At 47.2% G+C, this 21519-nt stretch overlaps 1 protein-coding gene across 1 annotated transcript in view; it reads left to right on the forward strand.

Moving 5' to 3' along the window:
* LOC147689948 (acetyl-coenzyme A synthetase 2-like, mitochondrial) overlaps positions 1–21519 on the forward strand; it is a 230693-nt gene that overhangs the window by 51153 nt on the left and 158021 nt on the right. The window contains exon 2 of the mRNA XM_086937480.1: positions 14261–14357. Coding sequence (XP_086793606.1) covers positions 14261–14357 — 97 coding nt within the window. The remainder of the gene's footprint in view (positions 1–14260; positions 14358–21519) is intronic.

Below are 21519 nucleotides of genomic sequence, written 5' to 3' on the forward strand. Positions count from 1 at the left end.
TGCTCGCTTCTATTAGTAATATTATGGTTCCTGGTGATAGTGACCTGGTGTGTCCCCTGGTAAGAGGCCTTTGCCGCTCCTAGTGCAGCGCTCAATTTTTCCACATGACCAGTGCTTTAAATGGGCCAGTACTGCCCGGTATGGCGTACCGGCACTTTTTAGGTCGAGCAGACCTAAAAAGCATGCGAAGCATGCTTTGTCTGCGAAGACATCGTTTGCTGGCGTGTCTGGGGGAATGTGAGACAGCGAGCGCCCACGCGCCTCGCTGTCTCAGATTCCTCCTTGAGGGCGCGCACGTCGCCGTGCATATCCCCTGCCTCGCATTCTCTCTCAATCACACACAGTCACGCATGCGCACACACATTCCCTCGCGCACACACTCCCCCCCCCCCCCCTCCCCCCAGGCATACACACAGGCAGGCACGTGCACACACACACACACACACACATACACACACACACGCATGCACGCACGCACCCCCCTCCCCCCCACCACTCACGGGGCTCACACGCGCACACACACAGACACACATATCCCCCCCCTCCACTCACCGTGCTCTTTTGTCGAATCGCCTCGCTGAGCTCCTTTTCTCCACACGCGGGGCACTTCTCTGGATCTTCACGCTACCTCGGGGCTCCCCCTCCATGATGGGAGCCCTGTATCAACGCGCAGCACCGGCTTCTTTCGGCCGCGTCACAGGCCCCGCCCATGTCACGGGCAAGGATGCCTGACTTCCTGGTTTCGCCCCCGCCGGCAATCCTTGTTCACTGGACCAGTGTCTCGGCTTCAAGCTTCTTGTGCGCAGACTTGTCAGTGCGCAGACTTTTTCAATGCAGCTCCCATCCAGGCGCATGCGCCGACTCCCTGTTTGTGTCCCGTCAGTCCACGCGCGGTCTCTCTGGCCTCTGGAGCAGCGAGTCTTTGGCACGGGCTGTAGTTTGAGAGGCCTCCTGGCTGAGTTAACGGGACAGTGCACGACCTGCTGGAGCTCAAAGGCACTACGGCGCGGCCATGTCCAACAATTATGTGGTGACCGCGCAGAAACCGACCGCCGTGAACGGCTGCGTGACGGGTACTGAGGGGAATATTTGGGGTGCACGGGAGGGAGAAACATCAAACGAACTGTGTGTGAGATTAATTTCTATGGCGAAGATTGCATGTCTTGTGTGACAGCCCAAAGAATCAGGATAAGGGGGACTGTTATCTGCAGTGAGGCGATAATGCTGGCCAGGAGCATGAAGTGGCAGAGCGGTGTTTGGCTTGCAATGCAATACAGAGTAACTCACAGGGTCTGTTGGGTCACTGCTTGCTGTGAGAGTCATAGTTTCAAGTTCACTATCATTTATGATATGAAGGCAGTAATGTCAATGATACATACAGGTCAGTGTCTCAGTAGGACACTGTCCGAACGAAGGTATGAGGTGCAGAGTTTTGGGGTGTCAGTGGGAGAGCTTGAGTGGCAGAGCATCTGATGTTATTATATGCAGGCACGGAGGGAGCAGTCTTGAATCACACTGTGCAGAAAAGTGTGAAAGACCGAACATGATTAGCCTTGAGATTTGCAGTGCAGTGTGAATAGCGAATACCGCGACACTACTAGCTACTCCACGGAGGCAAGCTAAAGTTTCTGTGACGGTACTGATATTTCACAATGTGAATATCAAACGTGGAAGGTACCCTGGGCTGCATATTGGTGTGAACAGGGTCGGATTGCCTAAAATTAGGCCAGGACACACAAAGAAAACAATGGTCTACATTTGTCGCTAATGGTCATTCATGAAACGTTGCTTTGTTAGTATTAGGGGAGTGATTTTGTGAAAAATCTCTGATAAATTAAGCTTTCTAGGCCTGTAGGGTCAGTAGTCACTCCATTATTCCACTGCAACTCGCCCACAGTTCTGCTCACTTTGTCTCTGGTATATACATTGCTGCTCCACCTTGGGCCCCTTAGTCTGTGCTCCCCCTCAGATCCCTCAAAGTCCGGTACGTAATCAGGCCGTGAGTCAGAGAACCATGCGCACCTTTCCTGTTTGGAGACTTCTGTTCAACCTTAAGCTCAAGGATACTTGCCTACTCTAAGGGGTTGAGACATTTGCTCATCACTAGTTTGTGCTGAAGCTCCTGACACACCAACAGGAAAATTAATGCTCCTGCTCACACTGAGGACAAGAGGGCTCCTTCTCACTTTCGGATACCTGTGGAATTCAGCTCACACATGACTTCCCTAATAATCCTTCCCTACTGTAGCTCTTGTTCACTCTCACTCAAACTCTAGTTCACTCTCGGGTTAGCTCCTTCTCACTCTCGGATACCTGTGGAATTCAGCTCACACATGACTTCCCTAATAATCCTTCCCTACTGTAGCTCTTGTTCACTCTCACTCAAACTCTAGTTCACTCTCTGGTTACTGAGAACCATGTTCACCTGAAATGCTCTTCTTCCTATATTTACCCTGAGGTATAATCACCAGCTGATTTTCTCACCCTAAGGGCCTGAGGCTTGTATTCCTTCCTAGTTCCCACAGAGAATAGTAGGGTGAGCAGGAGTTCAAGAGTATTGCTTGCTTTAGATACCTGAGGCTGCAGTTAATTTTCATTTCCCTGACACTATTTGCCACTCATGTCCCTAATGGCCCTGCTTGTCCCCAGACCTCTGCTCAGTTCCTCTGGTCACCCTCAAGTGTGTGAGGTACCTACTCTCGTTTGTTTCCTTGAGGCTCTTGACCACTTAGTTTCTCCGAGGCTTCAGCATTGGACATACGTCCCTGAAGCCCCTGCTCACATTAGGCAACAGAAACTACTGTTAATCCTCCGGTCACCGAAGTGCCTCCTCTCTTCACTTTCATGTCCCTGAAGTTCCTGCCTTGCCTTGATCCGCTGATTTTCTTGCTCACCCTCGGATCCTGTGTAGCTGCCACCCATCCTTAGGTGACTGGCAAACTCCCTGGAAAGTTGTAGCAGGCACCCATGGTTGGACGCATCAGAATTGGACAAGGCTTCCTCATTCGGTTGTCACTCAAGGAGCTTATCTGCAAGCAATGTCTTTGATTGCATACAGAATGGTACTTGAATGCTTTTGTATTGTGGGTAGAGACATGATTTGAATTTGAAAAAGCTACATTAAATCACTCTTAATTAAACTTTTAAATTCTTCTCATAAATATTATCTGTCCTCTTGCCTTCCCTAAGAGGAACATATATAATTCATTTCCATTCTGTCACTCCTTTCTCTAGTCCCTCATTTCACCTCCCATATCACCAAGTGCAACTATTTGTCCTATTCTCTAGCTCTTTGTATTTCTGTCTATACATCTATAACACCATCTTTCCTTTATTTGTTTCCACCTCTGTCTTCCTTTCTCCATCTCTATACCCTTTCTTTCTGGCTGTAAACACCCCTCATTCTCAATTTTCCTCTGTCTAGTTTTTCCTCTCTCTCACTCCCTACTTGTTTTCCTCTCCTTTGTGTCTTATTCTACCCATGTTCTCTTTTCCCTTCTCTTTTCCTTTCTTTCTCTCTCACACTAGAAATTCCCCTCTCTCCTGTATCTCCCTATGAGCTCTTTCTTCAGTTATTTTGATATTTCTCGTGTCATTATTCCTGCTCTCATTTAGTATCTCTTTGGAGTTTAATTTGTGACTGCAAACCTTCCCCTCCCTCCAGTCGTGTTCTCGCCTGTCCGTCCCACTCACTTCCCTCTACCCCTTGAAATCTTCTGTGCTCTTTACTACACCTAATGTTATATTCTGTTGCAATGCAATAGGTCTCACTTTTTTGCGAAAGTTTAAGCTATTAGCATTGTAAATGACAATGCCTTTTATTTATGTTTTAAAAGCAAAAACATAAATAAAAGGCATTGCCATTTACAAAGCCAATAGCTCTAACTTTAATAATGCGAGACCTATTGCATTGCAAATGCTTGTTTATTTTGAGAGGGAGAGTACTGGCACTTCTCAAGAGAGACAAAATACTTTTAATTGGAGAGTACCACCACTTCTCTGCAACAAGCAGGTACTCTGGTACAGAGTATTTGCATTTCTATTTTATCCATTTCAAGCACTGCAGATGTCAGGGCTCTAGACTGGACACAGCCTTGACTAATATTCATGGTTTGCAGTCTGAGTTCTAGAAGTTATGGATTGCTGCATTCCTGTAAGCTGGGAGGGACACACATTGGATGAAGGAAGAGTATACTTCAAAAGGGGCTCTTTGATTCTGTTAGAGGTCACTGGCCAGAGGAGACGGGGCACTTCTAAGAAAGGAGATGGGGCTTATAAGGGAAGGATAAAGAGTAGGTATTGAGCCCTTTGGTAACCTTTTGATGCAGATCTCACTGAGGCTGACATCCAGGTGTAAACTTCTAGTCACTTCAAGGCCTGATTTGAGGCTATCCAGAGACGTTTTAAGGCATGGGCAAAGTGAGCTACTAACCTGACCTTCTAAAGGTCCCCCTGACAACCTGATCTTTGTTCAAACGTAGCATATAATTTTGTATTTATTGGCATGTGGACTTGAATATGCAGGAAATGGTTAATACAAGCCAAATTTGTTCTGTACTGGAGTCCCTCGAAATATGTTTTGCCTGGGTCCCAAAAATCCTTAATATGGCACTGGATTACAGTGGTTTAAAGTTGATTGGCGTAGAGCGCAATGGCGTAGAGTGTAGCAGTGCAGAATGGAGTGGTGCGGGGTACAGTTCAGTGATGTAGAGTGGACTGATACAGAGTAGAGGGGTGCAGAGTGTAGTGGTGTAGAGAAGAGTGGTGCAGAGTAGACTGCGGTTGCATAGAGTGCAGTGGCGCAGAATAGAATGGCATAGATTTCAGTGGCAGAGATTGCAGTGTTGCAGATTAGTCTCGTAGAGTGCAGTGGTTTATAGTAGAGTGGGATAGAGTGCATTGGTGTAGAGTGGAGTAGAGTGGTGCAGAGTAGAGTGACATAAAGAACATTGGTGTAGAGTACAGTGGCGCAGAGTAGAATAGAGTGGCGTAAAGTGCAGTGGAGTAGAGTGCATTGGTGTAGAGTGGAGTAGAGTGGTGCAGAGTAGAGTGACATAGAGAACATTGGTGTAGAGTACAGTGGCGCAGAGTAGAATAGAGTGGCGTAGAGTGCAGTGGAGTAGAGTGCAGTGGTGTAGAGCGCAGTCGCATTCAGTGTTGTAGAATATAGTGGCGACCAGCATGGCTCGTGCGGGGGGGGTTGTTTGTGTATGAGGGAATTAAAAAACAAAACGCACCTTGAGGCGAGTCCTACGTCCCTGCTCCTGCTCTCCTGTCTCCGACTTCAGGAACAGGAAGCAGGCAGCCAGGCTCCCTCCCCTAAGCCAAGCACAATGCTGCATGCAGCGTTGTGATTGGTCTGAGTGCTGTGTCGGCGCACAGCCAGGGGCTGGAAGGGTGGGCATGTTCTCCATGCAGGCTGTAATGCAGCCTACATGGAGAATTGAGAAAGTGCGCATGACTGGTTAGGGTGGCCCGCGAGGGCTGACCAAACAGTCATTGCGTTAGCAAACCACTCCTCCCCTGCTCTGAGAGCAGAGCAGCCCCACCCACCCCGCCTGCCTGCAAAACAGCAGGACACAAAGCATGAAATGATAATAACTCTATTTGTCACTGCTCAAAAGCAGTGGTGAGACGTTCCTCCGCCATAGTGGAGGAGCCTCCACTGGTAGAGTCTAGTGGCAATGAGTGCTGTGGTGCAGAGTAGATTGGCATAGAGTGCAGTGGCGTATAATGCATTATTTTTAGTAAAGTGGACTAGAGTTCATTGGCATAGAGTGAGTGCAGTGGTTAGAGTAGAGTCAAGTGGAATAGAGTGGAATGGTGCACAGTAGAGTGGAGTGGTGCAGGGTAGAGTGTAGTGGCATAGAGTTCAGTGGCGTAGAGTGCAGAGTAAATTAGAGGGGTGTAGAGTGGATGGCCTAGAGTGGAATGGTACAGCGTAAAGTGCACTGCTGTTGAGTGCAGTGGCATACAGTGAAGGGATGCAGAGTAGAGTGGCGTGGCGTAAAGTGGCGTGGCGGAGAGCGGAGTGGTGCATAGTGGAGTAGAGTGGGGTAGATTGCAATATCATAGACTGATGCAGAGTAAATGTAAATGTGGGTGTACTTGTAAAGCGCACTGTGACTCCAAGGAGTATCCTGGCGCTGAAGACCGCTGGGGAACCCGTCCTGGTTTTCCGTGTGAGATGGTCCCTTTCTGGGTATCTCCAAGGTGAAACCAGGCATCCCCGGCGTCTGTGGGGGGCCGTTGTAGAGATGAGGCAAGCTTAATGCCCAGAGTTGCCGAGTGTGTTCCCTGGCTAGAGTAGGCACCGAGGCGAGAATTATCGAGTCCATTTGACCCTGGTCCACAACCCTGCCGCGTCGGGAATTGAACCCTGGTCCCAGGCCGTTCTCTGCTTACGGGTCTGCCGCCTCTAACCAGTGAGCCACACCACTCCAGTAGAGAGGCGTAGACTGAAGTGGCTTAGAGTGGAATGGTGCTGAGTACAATGTAGTGACGCAGTGTCGAGTGGTGTAGAGTGGAGTGGTTTAGTGTGAGTGGTGTACAGTAAAGTGGCATGGAGTGGTGCAGAGTAGAGGGGAGTGGGATGAAGTGGCGTATGCATGGTATGGTAACGCACCGCCAATACAGACAACACATCTTCGATTGAAATGACCAATACATTTACACGGACATACAATTTTACTGATAAATAGTACATAATGTATGACTGTGTCATCACCTAGTGTACTTGATTTCGTTTAATAGTATTAAAATATTTGTTTCCACCACACTTCATAATTAACCCTGATAGCTGGCATGATTGTCACAGAAGTGATTTCCCTTTGAAGTTAGAGAAAGAAAAGTAAACACCAACCTCCCTTTGAAGATGGAGCATGACATTTAACCTCTGTCTTTGAATGTACAGCAAATGTGACACGATATAAAGGCCTGTTTACAGAAAGGGAGCACTTGGAAGGATACTGTAAATGAGGTTTGGGCAAGGGAGGGGCAAACCCTAGTTGGACAGCCTAAAATAAATAAAGCGAGCAACGAGAAAGCAAGAAAATGTGAGTTACAAATCAAAAAGCCAATGGTAAGCAACGGGAGGAAAGCATTGCCAGGGAGCTTTCAGAATGTCTACAAGATGTCGAAGTTGCACAATACAAATTTCGTGCAGAGCTCCAATTCAAATACACACATCAAGCTAGTGTCTTTACATTGAAATTGATGTCATTTTCTTTCAGAGAACCTGTTGTAAGTATTCTCAGTTTTACATCAAAATACTAGTCCATACTTTTCCACACCACCATATTCTGTATTACACACACAATTTCAACATTCAATTTCTATTTCATTTTGTAAAATGTTTCCACGTATCCTTTTAAAATTAGCTTATTGATGTTATAAGATAATTCCAGCGGACACGTGTTTCACGGCGGTACATGCCGCTTCTTCAGGGCGGTTGGTTGGTGATATTTGATCCCTCAGTTTATTGAAGTGAATTGGAAAATTGCACAGCAATGAATTTAAAATCAATGTCCTCAGATGTTTTCTGATATGTGTGCAGATGACACGTTGTGTTCTTTCCTTCACACAAGGGTCGTTTTCAAAGTTCTATTCCTCTTGGAATTGCACCCATACAAGACCCCACCAGATTCAAAATATAAAGATCAATCAATCAATACATTTGTAGAGCGCGCTACTCACCCGTGGGGGTCTCAAGGCGCTGAGCGGGGGGCGGGGGGTGACGCCAGAGATTTCTTCTCTATGGTAGCAGCAAAGTGCTCCGTGATACTCCCCAAGTATGAACCAAGTCTCCATTGGGTGCTACAAGCTTTGCTGTTCCCTCGTATTTTCCAAATGTAGTCGGTTCCTGATCGTCCTTCATGGCTGTAGCGCGCCCCTGTTACCGTACTGCACAGGTGTGGATGACGGACGTGTAGTGTTTTTAGGCCGTGAGCCATATCGTATGCTTTCTGTACTGTTTATTTTACTCTGGGAAGTAGAAATAGAAGTGATGATAACATGGTGTCCAAGGGATTTCCTGCAAGACAAAGTGATCAGCTGATGTCGAAATAACATGTTGACTAGAGTGGTATTGTAGGAAGCCAGTTTTATACCCGCTTTTGTATCCAACTGTTAAAAATATCAGAATAAATAGCGCCACATTCTCCTTTATGCAACACCACTCGTATCACACCTTGCCAGATCATCCCACAGTGACACAACTCACTGTAAAACACTGTAAGTCACCACAGCAAATACATTCAAAGAGGCAAAGGAAAAGCTTGAAATGTGATGGAGACCCTCACTTGACATGTGGTGCTGAGTGCACTGCCGTGTCCACGCGCAGCACGTGAAGTGCGTATTACTCGAGCGCCTTTCCTCGCGAGGCCACCGGAAGGAACACTGACAAATTGTTAGTAGGCGTGGATATGCAGCACACACTGCCCGCTTCCGAAAGTTGTGCAATTAAGTTGCAATCATTCTCTGCCCGGGCAACTGACCCATCGATTCAAGGGCGGCCATGACCTGGACAGCTGGAGTAGTGCACGAAACCCCAGCTGCGTGAAAAGTGCTCTTCTATTAAAGTTAATTTGCCTAATATAACTTCCAGAGCTAGACGCTCTGAAGCTCAGACTGCAAACCATGAATATTAGTTAAGGCTGTGACCGGTCTACAGCTCTGTCATCTGGAAAATGTGGGGCAGCTGCACTGGGAGCGGCAAAGGCCTCTCACCAGGGCACACACCAGGTCACTATCACCAGGGACCGTACTGTTACTAATAGAAGCGCGCTGCGAAGAAGGACTGATAGGGCACGGCAGGCTGGGGAGGCAAAGGCCTCTCACCAGGGGACACACCAGGTCACTATCACCAGGGACCGTACTGTTACTAATAGAAGCGCGCTGCGAAGAAGGACTGATAGGGCACGGCAGGCTGGGGAGGCAAAGGCCTCTCACCAGGGGACACACCAGGTCACTATCACCAGGGACCGTACTGTTACTAATAGAAGCGCGCTGCGAAGAAGGACTGATAGGGCACGGCAGGTTGCGGAGGTGTCCAGGAGGTGGCTCAATATTATATAAAGGAGTGTGAGTCGAATATTACGAAGCATCCACCCTTTTCGAAGATTCCGTGATAAGGTTACCAATATCTGACTTATTATGTATGCTGAACTTACAAATATCGAACGTCCTAATGATGTTAACGGCTGAATAACTTTAAAATAAAAATACTGTTTCTTTAAACCTAATCACCGTATGGCCACCCTGCACAGAAGCCACCCAATCACCAGGCTCTTCCACACCCGAGTGCACTAAGGAAGCCCAGAAACTGTGAAAATGCACTTTATTAGGGGCTTAACATAAGGTGACACCACTAAACCACATAATATTACACCATATTGCCATGTACCACACGAGGCCACATCGTAGCACAGCTCACAATATACCATTTAAGGCGCTCCACAACCTACCTCAATGCTCTCTTCACCATAACACCAAATGAAGCCTATACAAAGACACATGGTGCGACCCATAACACACAAAACCACAATACGTTTACTACACAGGATTGTGCAGTTGGATTAATCGACTGCCATATTGCTTGAACATGCTACCAGCAGCATATCCTGTTTAAAATACATCTTGCACAGGTTTATGTTGGCCATCTAGGCCCTGGTGAGCCCCTACGGAAACCGGATCGGCACGAGACAGCCCCCCACCCCCTTAGCATGTGTAACTCGTGCCCATCTGGCCATAGGTTCAGGCATGGTCACATGTCCTGACGTCTCGCTTCACTGCATCTACCCATGGGCATTCAGCCCAGGCATCCGGGTTAATGATGAAGAGATTTAGGACGACTTGCTGACACAACTTCCATATTTAGTGGGCCTTGTAAGGCCAAGAATGGGCCTTGGGTCAAACCTCCTGCTTCTCGGCCTTCCTCTCACTATTATCCACCTTTAAAACATTTATTTTCATCAATACTTTCCGTAGAATTGCATTTTTACCTAGAATGCTACTCGGAGCACCAAATACCCACTATAATGTTTCCCTAGGTCACTGCTGGGCAGACTCTGCTGCATCTTCCCTGGCTTCCTGGAACCCACTGATCTGATGTCTCTCCTGGGTGGATTTTTCAGGTCAGGTACTGTGCCTGTCTTTAACCAGTGCAACTTTGGGGGCTGCTCCATTGTCGCTCCTAGGTGGTATCTTCACATTGTTACCACGGCCATCTGTATCAAGGGCATTTATTGACGTTGCTCCACTGTCGCTCCTAGATGGTATCTTCGCATCATTAACATTAACGCCTGTATCCAGGGCATGCATTGACGTTGATTCACTGTCACTCCTAGGTGGTATCTTCGCATCATTACCATGGTAATATGTATCAAGGGCATTCATTGACATTGCTCCACTGTCGCTCTTGGGTGGTATCTTCGCTTCATTACCATGGTCGTCTGTATCCAGGGCATGTATGGACACAGATCCACTGTCGCTCTTGGGTGGTATCTTTTCTTCATTACCATGGCCATCTGTATTCAGAGCATGCATTGACGTAGATCCACTGTCACTCCTAGGTGATACCTTTGCATCCTTACCATGGTCATCTGTATTCAGGGCATGCATCAATGCTGCTTCACTGTTGCTCCTTGGTGGAATCTTCTTATCATTACCATGGCCATGTGAATCCAGGGCAGGCATGGCTGTTTGTCCTCTGTCGCTCCTGGGTGGTATCTTCAAATCATTACCATTGCCACCTGTATCCAGATCATGCATTGGCGTTGATTCACTGTCACTCCTAGGTGGTATCTTCGCATCATTACCATGGCAATTTGTATCAAGGGCATTTATTGACGTTGCTCCACTGTTGCTCCTAGGTGGTATCTTCGCATCATTACCATGGCCATCTGTATCCAGGACATGCATTGACGTTGATCCACTGTCACTCCTAGGTGATACCTTTGCATCCTTACCATGGCCATCTGTATCCAGAGCATTTATTGATGCTGCTTCACTGTTGCTCCTTGGTGGCATCTTCTTATCATTACCATGGCCATGTGAATCCAGGGCAGGCATGGCTGTTTGTCCTCTGTCGCTCCTAGGTGGTATCTTCAAATCATTACCATGGCCATCTGTATCCAGATCATGCATTGACGTTGATCCTCTGTTGCTCCTGGGTAGACCCATAAAGGATTACTGCTGGTTGCCTAAAAGCAGTACATACCTGTAGGTTGGTGCTCCCATGCTTCTGAGTGGACCCTTTGGAGCACTTACTTGTCGAACAGAAACTGAAATCTGCAAGGCGCTTGTAAATGCCGATGATAAGAGTGATGTGAATTGTGGTGCTAGTTTTAGGACATAGCCTCCTTCATTTGGGACCTGTAACATCTGTCTGTCTTCTTCAGTCAAAGGTTGTCTAGTTCCATATGGTTGTGGGCATGTGGGCACAATAATGACCAAGGACCGTGGACTTTTTCGATAATTTACAGTGGGTGAATGGATGCACTCCATGGATGGGGTTCCCATCTGCCAACTCTTAGTGGGATCTCAGTAGCATTTTGTATGTCTCCTTTGCATGATTCTCGGTTACTCCTCCGTCTCCCTTGAGTGGAAGACACAGATGCCTGTACCTAGTGCCAGCCAGAGGTTTTCTCCTCTCTTTTGTGATCGGACGATCAAATCATCTGTTGTCTGTATCCAGGGCACGAGGCCGATTTCCATGTGTCTCTTTTGGGTGAACTCCCAGCAGCATGTACAGTGGCTCCCTGTTATCAGTGCATTCCTCAACCGCTCCAACCCAGCCAAGAACTGCAATCTTTGCCCCATGCCAGACAGTGAGCAAGTCTAAACCACTTTGATCCACTTTACGTTCAGGTGCAGCTATACGATTGCAGCAAAACAACTGATTCATTCTTCTACTTATCACACTGAGTACCAACATATTTTGCACACTCACAACCCAGGTTCTTTCAACTAGACACGCTACTAATGAATGAAAAAGTGATTCTTTACTCATGTTCCACTTTCTACAAGCTATGGGGCTGTAAATTAAGTCAAGATACATGCACCACTCTGGGCAATCATGCACTACACCAAAATGCATCACACGTGGGCCACACTTCAATGCAACACTCTTCTAACTAAGCACGCCATGATAGTCTAAATTACTACTCATGATACAACATGTTTTAATACCTCATAAGGGATATGAAGCACTCTGTAAATGCAATAACAATACAATACTATCCACCATTCAACATATCATTCAGTGTACCCCCCCCCCACTTCATGGCATACAATAATAAATCAGGCAAGTCAACTCCACGGTATGCATCGCCACCCAGTATAGGAATAAAAAAACACTGAACACCGCCATACCCGAACACATGGTGTTTATCCAGCGCTCTACCTCCCATAAATATAGGATAACACCCCCAAAACACAGCACACTCTACCCTCTTCCACATCATACGGCCATCACCAAAGCAGAACATGCCCACAACACCAAACCAAATCATGCAATCATCATTCCAAATTGAACCGCACAAAAACAAAGCAGCATCCATCGCCTCGTCACTTGGCAACATAAAAAGTTTGATCATACTACTCTACTCTTCAGAACACAACACTGCACCATACTCATTGTTTTCTATGTTTCAACACCACGCCTTCAGCAATCCATCATGCTGTACTACACGCCATAGACCATCCCACATGCCACTATTTATATATGAGTGAAGATAACTGCACCATACACAATATAAGCGACAGTACCATCCTGCAACAGGCACTGATATATATGTACATCACAGTTCAACAATCATCCAGTGGGTTGTAGGTCACAATATCGTCCAGGTAAATATCAGCCTTTGCATATTTCAACTCCAAAATATCGTCCTGGTACAGCATGGAGAAGTACAAATGTACAATTTTAACTCCACGTGTATCTACCCACAGTATAGTGTAAGTCGATAGTTTTAAGTTAGTGTTATTGTAGGTCAATATTTTAAGTGCAATAGTTTGCTACCACACCATCTAATGGCACAACTTGCATTCCTGTATCCCTGCGTACTCGCACAGGGTGGCAGTAAGTAATAAGCTCATTCCACTGTCTAGAACCTGCAACTGGAATTTAATAGTCAGTGGGACATGGAACCCACGGAGAATAAGAACACATGCCCACTCATGAAGCATGAACAATGCAGGAAGGAAAGTGCACTAGGCCAATCGGGACAAACCCTCTTGAAGCTCCGCCCTCTGGCTTTGGGAGATGGAAGGGGTGAGGGGTGGACCTGCAGATTCTGTTGTGAAGGTTGATGGGGGCCCTTTAGGTGAGCCCAAGTCTTTTGCATCTTTGATCTCGCTCTTAGTGGAGAAACCTCACATCTGTCATGGGTTGTGAAGCAGAAACCTCCCTCATATTGTGCTCACTCACCTTTGAATGAAGACATACATTTAGGCTTGAATATTTCTCATTCAGAAGTGATAAAATATAAATTGGGTCGTGAAGGACTTTGGTTTTATCTGAGTGAGAGTCTACCACATATTGAAGATCTGTACCCACTACTCACCCAGGTTTATGAATTTATGGGAAATGCAAACAGCGGACTATCAAAAGAAAGCATGTACTTGTAAAGCTGCTGTGCTTCGATGCGCTATATTTATATTGGGAGAACCAGACAAACAAGGAGGCATATATGGTAAAGGACACATTGTTTGTATCTGCAGTGGGTGTGTATGGAAAAGGGGATTAGGGGTGCACAGGATGAAGAAATAATGTTCGGTTTTAGTCCCAGATCCAAGGATGAAGAGTGCTTGATTGTGTTTTCACTAGGTTTAAAGCACTGGGCAGGGGACCCGTGCAGTGCTTTAAAAGAGCACTTTAACTAGGCCCACACCAAAGCAGAATGTATCACTTTATAAAGATCCGCCACAAACTGTCGTAAATGTGTAACGCAGGAGACTAGAGCCCTGAACTCCCCTCCCCTCTCCCCACCCCCGACAGTTTTCATGGGTCACCCCCACACCTTCTGTTTTACATACGTGTGAGATGTCCTGCTCGAAAGCTTGTGGTTGGCCATGAAACCAGGCGTTACAGGGATTTTAGAGTTCCAATACTACATTTTGCGGAGGGACCCCCCTCATTCTGTGGGCACTTAGAGCGATATTTGGAGGTCTCTGGAATCTCTTGAGGGGCAGAGATGTACCTCACACGGCTCCTTGTGGAGGGCCGACTGTAATGCCACTGTCTTCTCTCTTCCTGTAGTGAACTGCCTGGACCGACACGTCCACTCGTCCCCAGATAAAGTCGCCCTGATCTGGGAGAAGGATGAACCCGGCAACGAGGAGCATATTTCATACAGGTGAGTGTGTGTGCCCATGTGCCAGTCAGTTTGTCTCCTGGTGTCAGTATGGCTGTGCCCATGTGTGTCAGTGCGGGTGTGCCCTCATGAGTCAGTGTGTGCCCACATGTCAGATGGGGTGTGTCCACATGCGTCGGCGAGGGTGTGCCCACAAGTCGGTGGTGGTGCGTCCACATGTGTCAATGGTGGCGTGCCCACATATGAGTGGGCGTCTGCCCATATGTGTTAGTGAGGATGTGCCCTCATGAATGTGTGTGTCCCTATATGTCAGTATTGGTGTGTCCACATGCATCAGCAAAGGCATGCCCACATAGTAGTGGAGGACCGTCCACATGTGTCAGTGGTGGCGTGCCCACAAGTCAGTGGGCGTGTGCCCTATGTGTCTGTGAGGGCGTGTCCACATGCATCAGTGAAGGTCTGTCCCTATGTTTCAGTGAGGGGGTATGGTGTGCCCAAATGCATTGGCGAGGGTGTGCCCATATGCCATTGAGGGTGTTCCTTCATGCAAGCGGTAGACTGCTGCAAAGAAGCAACTTGAAGCAACTAAAAACGCAACTTTTCAGTCATTTAGGGCTTGTGCAGACCTTCCTGGCATCAGCCCCTCTTCCTACTGCGCTGATGAGCTCCCTTTCTTCTAGATGGTCACAGCAAGAAAGGATTTTGTAAAATACTGTCCTTATCCTCAACCCTGGGGAAGACACCCACCAGCAAATGTTTTGTCCCTGAAAGCCATCTTCCTGCAGCCTGTTTGCAGGTTACACAGTGTCCAGACGAAGTAACAGATAATATCTAGAGGGGGGTAATTATGTATTCTACTTCGGGGGCACATTCGGGAAGTGTGGACCAATCAAGGTTAGGCTTATTCATAGTTTTAACTCTTTCGCCAATCTCCAGTAAGTAGTTTTTTCAGCATTTGTTTTGAGCTTGGCAGCTTTTCAAATCAAGTGATCACAGGTCAGGAAAATTGGCACAGGTCGAACTCATTTTGTATGCTGCTGCCAGGCTCGTGAAGCCACTGGACTGTGGTTGCTAGGTGACACATTAAAAGGGAGGCTCAAGGGAAACGTATTCCTATAATGGAAGAGATTGGCGTTCCTCCCTCCAACTTCACAGGCTCCGCCAATATCAAGGAAAAGAGCTCTAAATAAAGAGTCGAGGAATTCACCATCTTTTGCAGCCAGGCACTCGGGGCAGATTTACTACTATCACTAGCAACGCAGCCCAGAATTGTTGGAGTGTGCATTGCATGGGAGGGAGAGAGCAGGGCAATGCCATATGTACCAAGATACAGTGCTTTTGCCCGCTTCTCAAGTCCTAGCTTACTTTCTGGCCGTCTAGTGCCAACACATACCTGTGCATTGTGTGAGTTTCGCATACATTTTGTAATTGAAGGGATTCTGTGTCTAGACTTATTTTGTATGTGTTCTGTATAGTACAGCACACATGTAAAGTTAGAAAAGGTTTGGTGAAAAGAATACTTTTCTGCTTCTTTGCACCTGTTTTGAAGATGCGAATTTTTTTGGCACAAAAGCTCTGTCTTTTTTAAAACATCCTTTATTGGTTTTTGTTATAGCTGGTGCAATCGGTGGAAACATTTACTCCTTACATTTTTAACAATCTGTGAATTGTGAAGTTTTTAGTTGGCATGTAACACATTTCCAATATCTAAATTGTTGCCATCAACATGTTGTCCTGCATACGTGCAAATTATCGCATTATTTGCCCAAACATGAACATTGAACATGATTTTACCAATTAGTAACAACTATCCCTACCCCCGACCACTCCCTCCCCCGTTGTGGCTCAACATGTTCATAATCAGTTGTGGTGTTGCGTCCTGGGCTACATGAGCACTGTGCTTAATATCGGTGCTTGTGTATCCTAACTAGTTTTACTATGCACTGCATCGCAGGGCGCTGCGGCTAGTCAACACCGTCTACTGTGTGTTCGGGGCACAAGGTAGATGGTCGGGGACTATGGCTTTGAAGGCCTCTGGCATAACATCACATTCCATGGATATCTGGTTTTTTTACGCAGCCCCTGGGCCAACTCTCGCCTTATAGCTGCACTTTCAGCCCCTCCCCATCGCAACACCTAGCTGTGCCAGGTGAAGACCGCAAGGGTTTTACTGACTTCCACCTCATGGTTATGGACCGTTTTGCTAGTATGAGAGCGAAATCAAGGAATCTCAGTTGGACTTACTGGGTGGCTGTGCATTTACCGAGGCCTAGCAGGGATTCCGCCATGGAATCGCCAATGTGCAGGTATGCGAGTGCCTCTGTGGCGCGCCAAACCTCTTCCCAAAACCCTCTGAGGCACGGACATGACCATAAAATGTGGATTAAGTCTGTCTCTTCCAGCTTGCATCGAAGACAGCTATGCTGTGTATTTGGGAGCATCCGCCCTTTCTATAAATGATAGTAGCATCAAATCACAAAAACCATGGACAATCTCCACGGTGGGGAACTAGAGACTTTAGGGCCTCAAGCGTGTGCTGGGCTACAATCCAATCCTAACTCACACAAAAAAGCCACCCGAGTGAAATTATGTTATTTTACAATTCTAAATCATTTTGTTAGTGCATGATTACCAGCTTATTCCTAAACACGCAAACGTTTGACAGGATGTCCTCACACACCTATTAGGTGTCATGCTTCATCATAAGATATCCCCACACTCTCCAAAAACTTCAGTTTGATGGAAAGCAGGCCAATACCCTGAAATCTGGGAGGCACTCAATTCTAGCCTAGGATCTGTAACATAAAATAAAAAACCAATGTGATTACCCAGTCTGCTTTTAACTATGTAGGGTACCATTTTATGTTAACAATGAAGTGTGGAGTATTGGGGAATCAATACCCCAACTCCACTATGATGTAAACATGTTTCTGCCTAGTGGCTAAACTGAGTCCATAGCATTCATCAGGATGGATGTTGGATCCACTTTAAGCATATACCCTTCGTATATATTAATGTAATGGGGGCCTAACGCTTGTCGCCACCCAAAGTTTATGGGTCACTTAGTTACATGGAAAACAGTAATAATATATGTGTGTTACAAATATATCTGCTGACTAATAAAGCAGGACCTGGAGTCCTTCAATCTCATAATAGGAACATTGCATACAGTGTAAACGTGATACTGCACTTGTGTATCACACTGATACAATATTGTGCAGTGTCATGCTGTGAGAACCAGCTCACACACTCTTACCCTAATAGAGGGTCATTTGGGCCCCATGGAGAAAGGCTTCAGGAACCCCTGTAGTCACACTCTGCTTGGGAGAGTAAAGGATTGTCACCCATACTAGTCTAAAATCACTGTTGAAAGTATCACTTCCCACCAATACCCACTTACTACACCAGGGTGCATTCCACGCCGTCCACCTAGTCATACTGGCTCTACCTCCCGTTGGTCATGGGAGTCACGGTCTGAATACCTTAAATACCCTGATGGGGCCGCACCTGTGCTTGATTAGTACCGCCCAACAGCATATCTGTAATTGCTGCCTGTACGTAATACAAAATTGCCACCATGTATTACCCAATTCAAGTAATAAAATTCAGCAGTTTCAGGATCGGGTGCGTGTTAATGGTAAATACGCTAGTGTGTTTACACTCCAAGGCGGGTGCGCCCTCTCGATGAGAGGCAGCTGTTTTAAGCCTGCATCCCCAGGACAGGATGCTTGTAAATCACTGGCTTGCAGTCAAGAGTGTGCGTTACCTCTAGGTGTGGTGGGCGCAATCGCAAAGCGCATGTTGGGATACGGACTACCCGAAATTCTACACCTAATTTTAATACCTAGTGGTACCCTGCATAGTAAAAAGCAGACTGGGTCATTACATTGGTTTTTAGGTCTCGACTATTCTATCCCGCAGGGATAAATAGACGAGAGTAATGTAGTTGAACCAAGATCTCTGACCAAGTGAATTCCAAACGGATTTCTTCCAATGCATGTGATGTATTGAACCATGACGCTTCGCGAGCGCTCGCTTGGCCTCACTCACACCCCATATGCCTGCTCCCCCTCCCCCGCCCCCTACGCCTCGCACCAGACTCCCCCAGCCACTCGCCATATGCTCGGTCCCTCCCACTCCCGCTTGCTCCCCCTCCCCCGCCTCGCACCAGACTACCATTTGTTGCACGCATCAGCAATACCCCCGGTTCCTTTTTTTTTTCTCGTTAGAAGCTAAACTGCACTCTCCGCCTACCCTTCTCCCTCGCTCGTTTCTCATGCCCCAGTCCTTCCTTCCTTCTATTTGCCTACCTCCCCCTCCATTCACAGACCCTCCCTTCCATATATTTCCGTCTCTGCTCTTTCCAGCATTTGTTGTCTCTGTTTCTATCACATATCAGTTCTCGCTCTCCTCCACTGTCCGTGCCCCCATTCCTAAACACTTATCTGCCTTTCCGGGTTCTGTGCCCCGCCCCACCACAGAGACTGCTGCTCCACACCCAAAGACGCTGCCCCACCCCCGCCCTCACGGCTCTGTTATGGCACCGGGTGCTGCTTTAGCGCCGAAGTGCCCTATCTGTTTTCAACATTATATGATCCAATCCTTTGTCTGACATCTGCTGAACTGAAAACCTTACCTGCATCACGCCACAGCTCGCCAGGATACTCAGCCCACGCCGCCACCGCCGAGAGTCACTTTCCCTGCAGTCTGGTCGCGCCGCCGCTCCGGGACTACGATTCCCGGCAGCCTACGCGGCGGCGCGCGTTGTGACACCGCGAGGGCGCCAGGGGAGGCGCACAAAAGCGCCGAAGGGCCGGCGGAGCTTTGGAAAACTGAAAACCTTACCTGCATCACGCCACAGCTCGCCAGGATACTCAGCCCACGCCGCCACCGCCGAGAGTCACTTTCCCTGCAGTCTGGTCGCGCCGCCGCTCCGGGACTACGATTCCCGGCAGCCTACGCGGCGGCGCGCGTTGTGACACCGCGAGGGCGCCAGGGGAGGCGCACACAAGCGCCGAAGGGCCAGCTTCGCGGGACGCGAGCGGGACGCCCGGGGCGAAGCCCGGGCAAAGGGCGGGCCGTCTGAGGTCGGACAAGGTTGGGTTGGGCCAGGAACTCTGCCCAAACACCCACAGGCCAACAGACGATCATTGACCTGCTAATCCATCGACTGCCAGGTAAAACGTTATTTATTCATTCAAGCTTTACGTCTTGTTATTGAATCAAAGCCATCTGCACACATGCCTGGTATGCCTGGTAAAAAGTTAACACCTGCAACCAACACCATGGAGAACTACTTAGTCCAGGTAGTGGCGAAAATAAATAGCGATAGAAGGTCCTCATTGGGTTTGGACTCATCTACACAATCCCCATTAGTAGACAAAGAGACAGAGGACTCTTTTGACCTGATAAACACTAGCCTCTCTGGAGTGGCACATGCTTCCGCACAGGACACTGTTACCATTCAACCCAGTGGCATAGTGGCCAGCACTGAAGACAACAGCGATAATGATGTAGTGACTCTGAGCCCTATGATCAGTGAGCCCATTACCCCTTCCACTGTTCCAATTCCAGCACCGAGGGTTACAGGGGCTAAAAGAAAAGCAATACAAAAACGGCCGGGGTTAAGGTCAGCTAAAAATAAAACTGCAACACCACCAAGGAAAATCTCTGATGAGGAGGAGGATGATTCTTTGGGGGAAACATATGTGACCTTCTCTAATATTCAATTTCAGAAATTTTGCAGTCCGATGGACATAAAAATCAAAGGGATAGTTAAACCTTTGATAAGCAAAATTGATAAGTTATCCGCTGAGGTGACTAAATTGAAAGGTCTCCTTGGTAAAACTCTGGGTGAAGTGGGGAAACTCCCTGAAGTCATCACGTCCAATGTACAACCTTTGGTTAATGACATTCTAGCAATTAAATTGCCACCCACTGTTGCCCCAAACCCCCCAGTGGCTCCTCTGATAAACCTACCGGAAAATAGCTCTGGTGTTGCACCCTCCGCCCACTTTATTGGTGAACCTAATACCTCGAAAGGGTCATTTGAGCTGGTGGTGGAAGCCTCGCCATTAGTTCTTGTACTAGCAAACGTGCCCCCTCTGGCTTCCGGTGAAGTTGAAACAACAACATCGCTTCTAAACAAATCTTTATCTTGGCTAACCAACAACATGGCCATATCTCCGTGGGGGAAACAGCAACTGGCCGAGGAACTGGTAAATGCAAGAAGAGTGGAGTGGATTGGGAACAGGGAAAAAAAGTTCAAGGGTGATTGCGTTGTGCTTAATCTCTCTGACCCTGATGTATTACCAAACATACTGCCTAACATTTTTCCACCACAGAGACGATCTACTTCTATTGTACCATTGACTCTTGACTTCTTTTACCCTCGGAAAGGCAGAGGCCCCAATCCAAGCACCTTAAGAACAAAATGGAACGTTGTAACCAAAAGGGGTAGTAAGAATTTTGGTTCCGTTGAGTGGGGTCTAGGTTTGGAAAACAGATTTTCTGCTCTTTCCAATCTAGATGCTTGTGATTGACAAATAACTAATTGTATGCCTCAGCTGCAAATACCCTCAGCCATGTGTGCAATAGGGGGGCACAATCGAGCTATGGGCTCACCAAATGAGTTATGTAATCCAGATGTTTCAGTAGGATTAACATATTCAATAGTAGAAGACAATGTCAATGTGGATGTAAATTCGAATGGGCCTGATCACAGGTCTGAAATATGTGTGGAGCATGCCTTTGGGAACTTTCTATCTTGGAATGTAGCAGGGCTATGTTCCAAAATGGACTGTGGAGAATGGTTTGAATTCGTTAGCAAGTATGACGTCTGCATTTTTCAAGAAACATGGGCCTGTGATCCTGTTTATGCTTTGGGGTATTTGAATTATTATGTACCGGCTATCAAAGGTCCCAAAGGGAAACCAATGGGAGGTCTCACTATATGGGTCTGTCAGTCCCTGAAGATCTTAGTAAAAAATCTAGAGCTAAATCACAAAGATATCCAGCTCATTAGACTTGAGAGGGACTCTTCCACCTCCATTGACATCTATAATTTATACGCTAGAGGGGGAAATGCTGGTAAATCAGCGGTTTTATCGTCTCTGTACAGTTACCTAGATATTCACTCTTCTGGGAATAACATCATATTGGCAGGAGACCTAAACCGTACTTTTGAACCCCTTGATACTGGTGA

This window comes from Lissotriton vulgaris, chromosome 9 (genome assembly GCF_964263255.1).
Source record: "Lissotriton vulgaris chromosome 9, aLisVul1.2, whole genome shotgun sequence".
Taxonomy (NCBI): Eukaryota; Metazoa; Chordata; class Amphibia; order Caudata; family Salamandridae; genus Lissotriton; species Lissotriton vulgaris.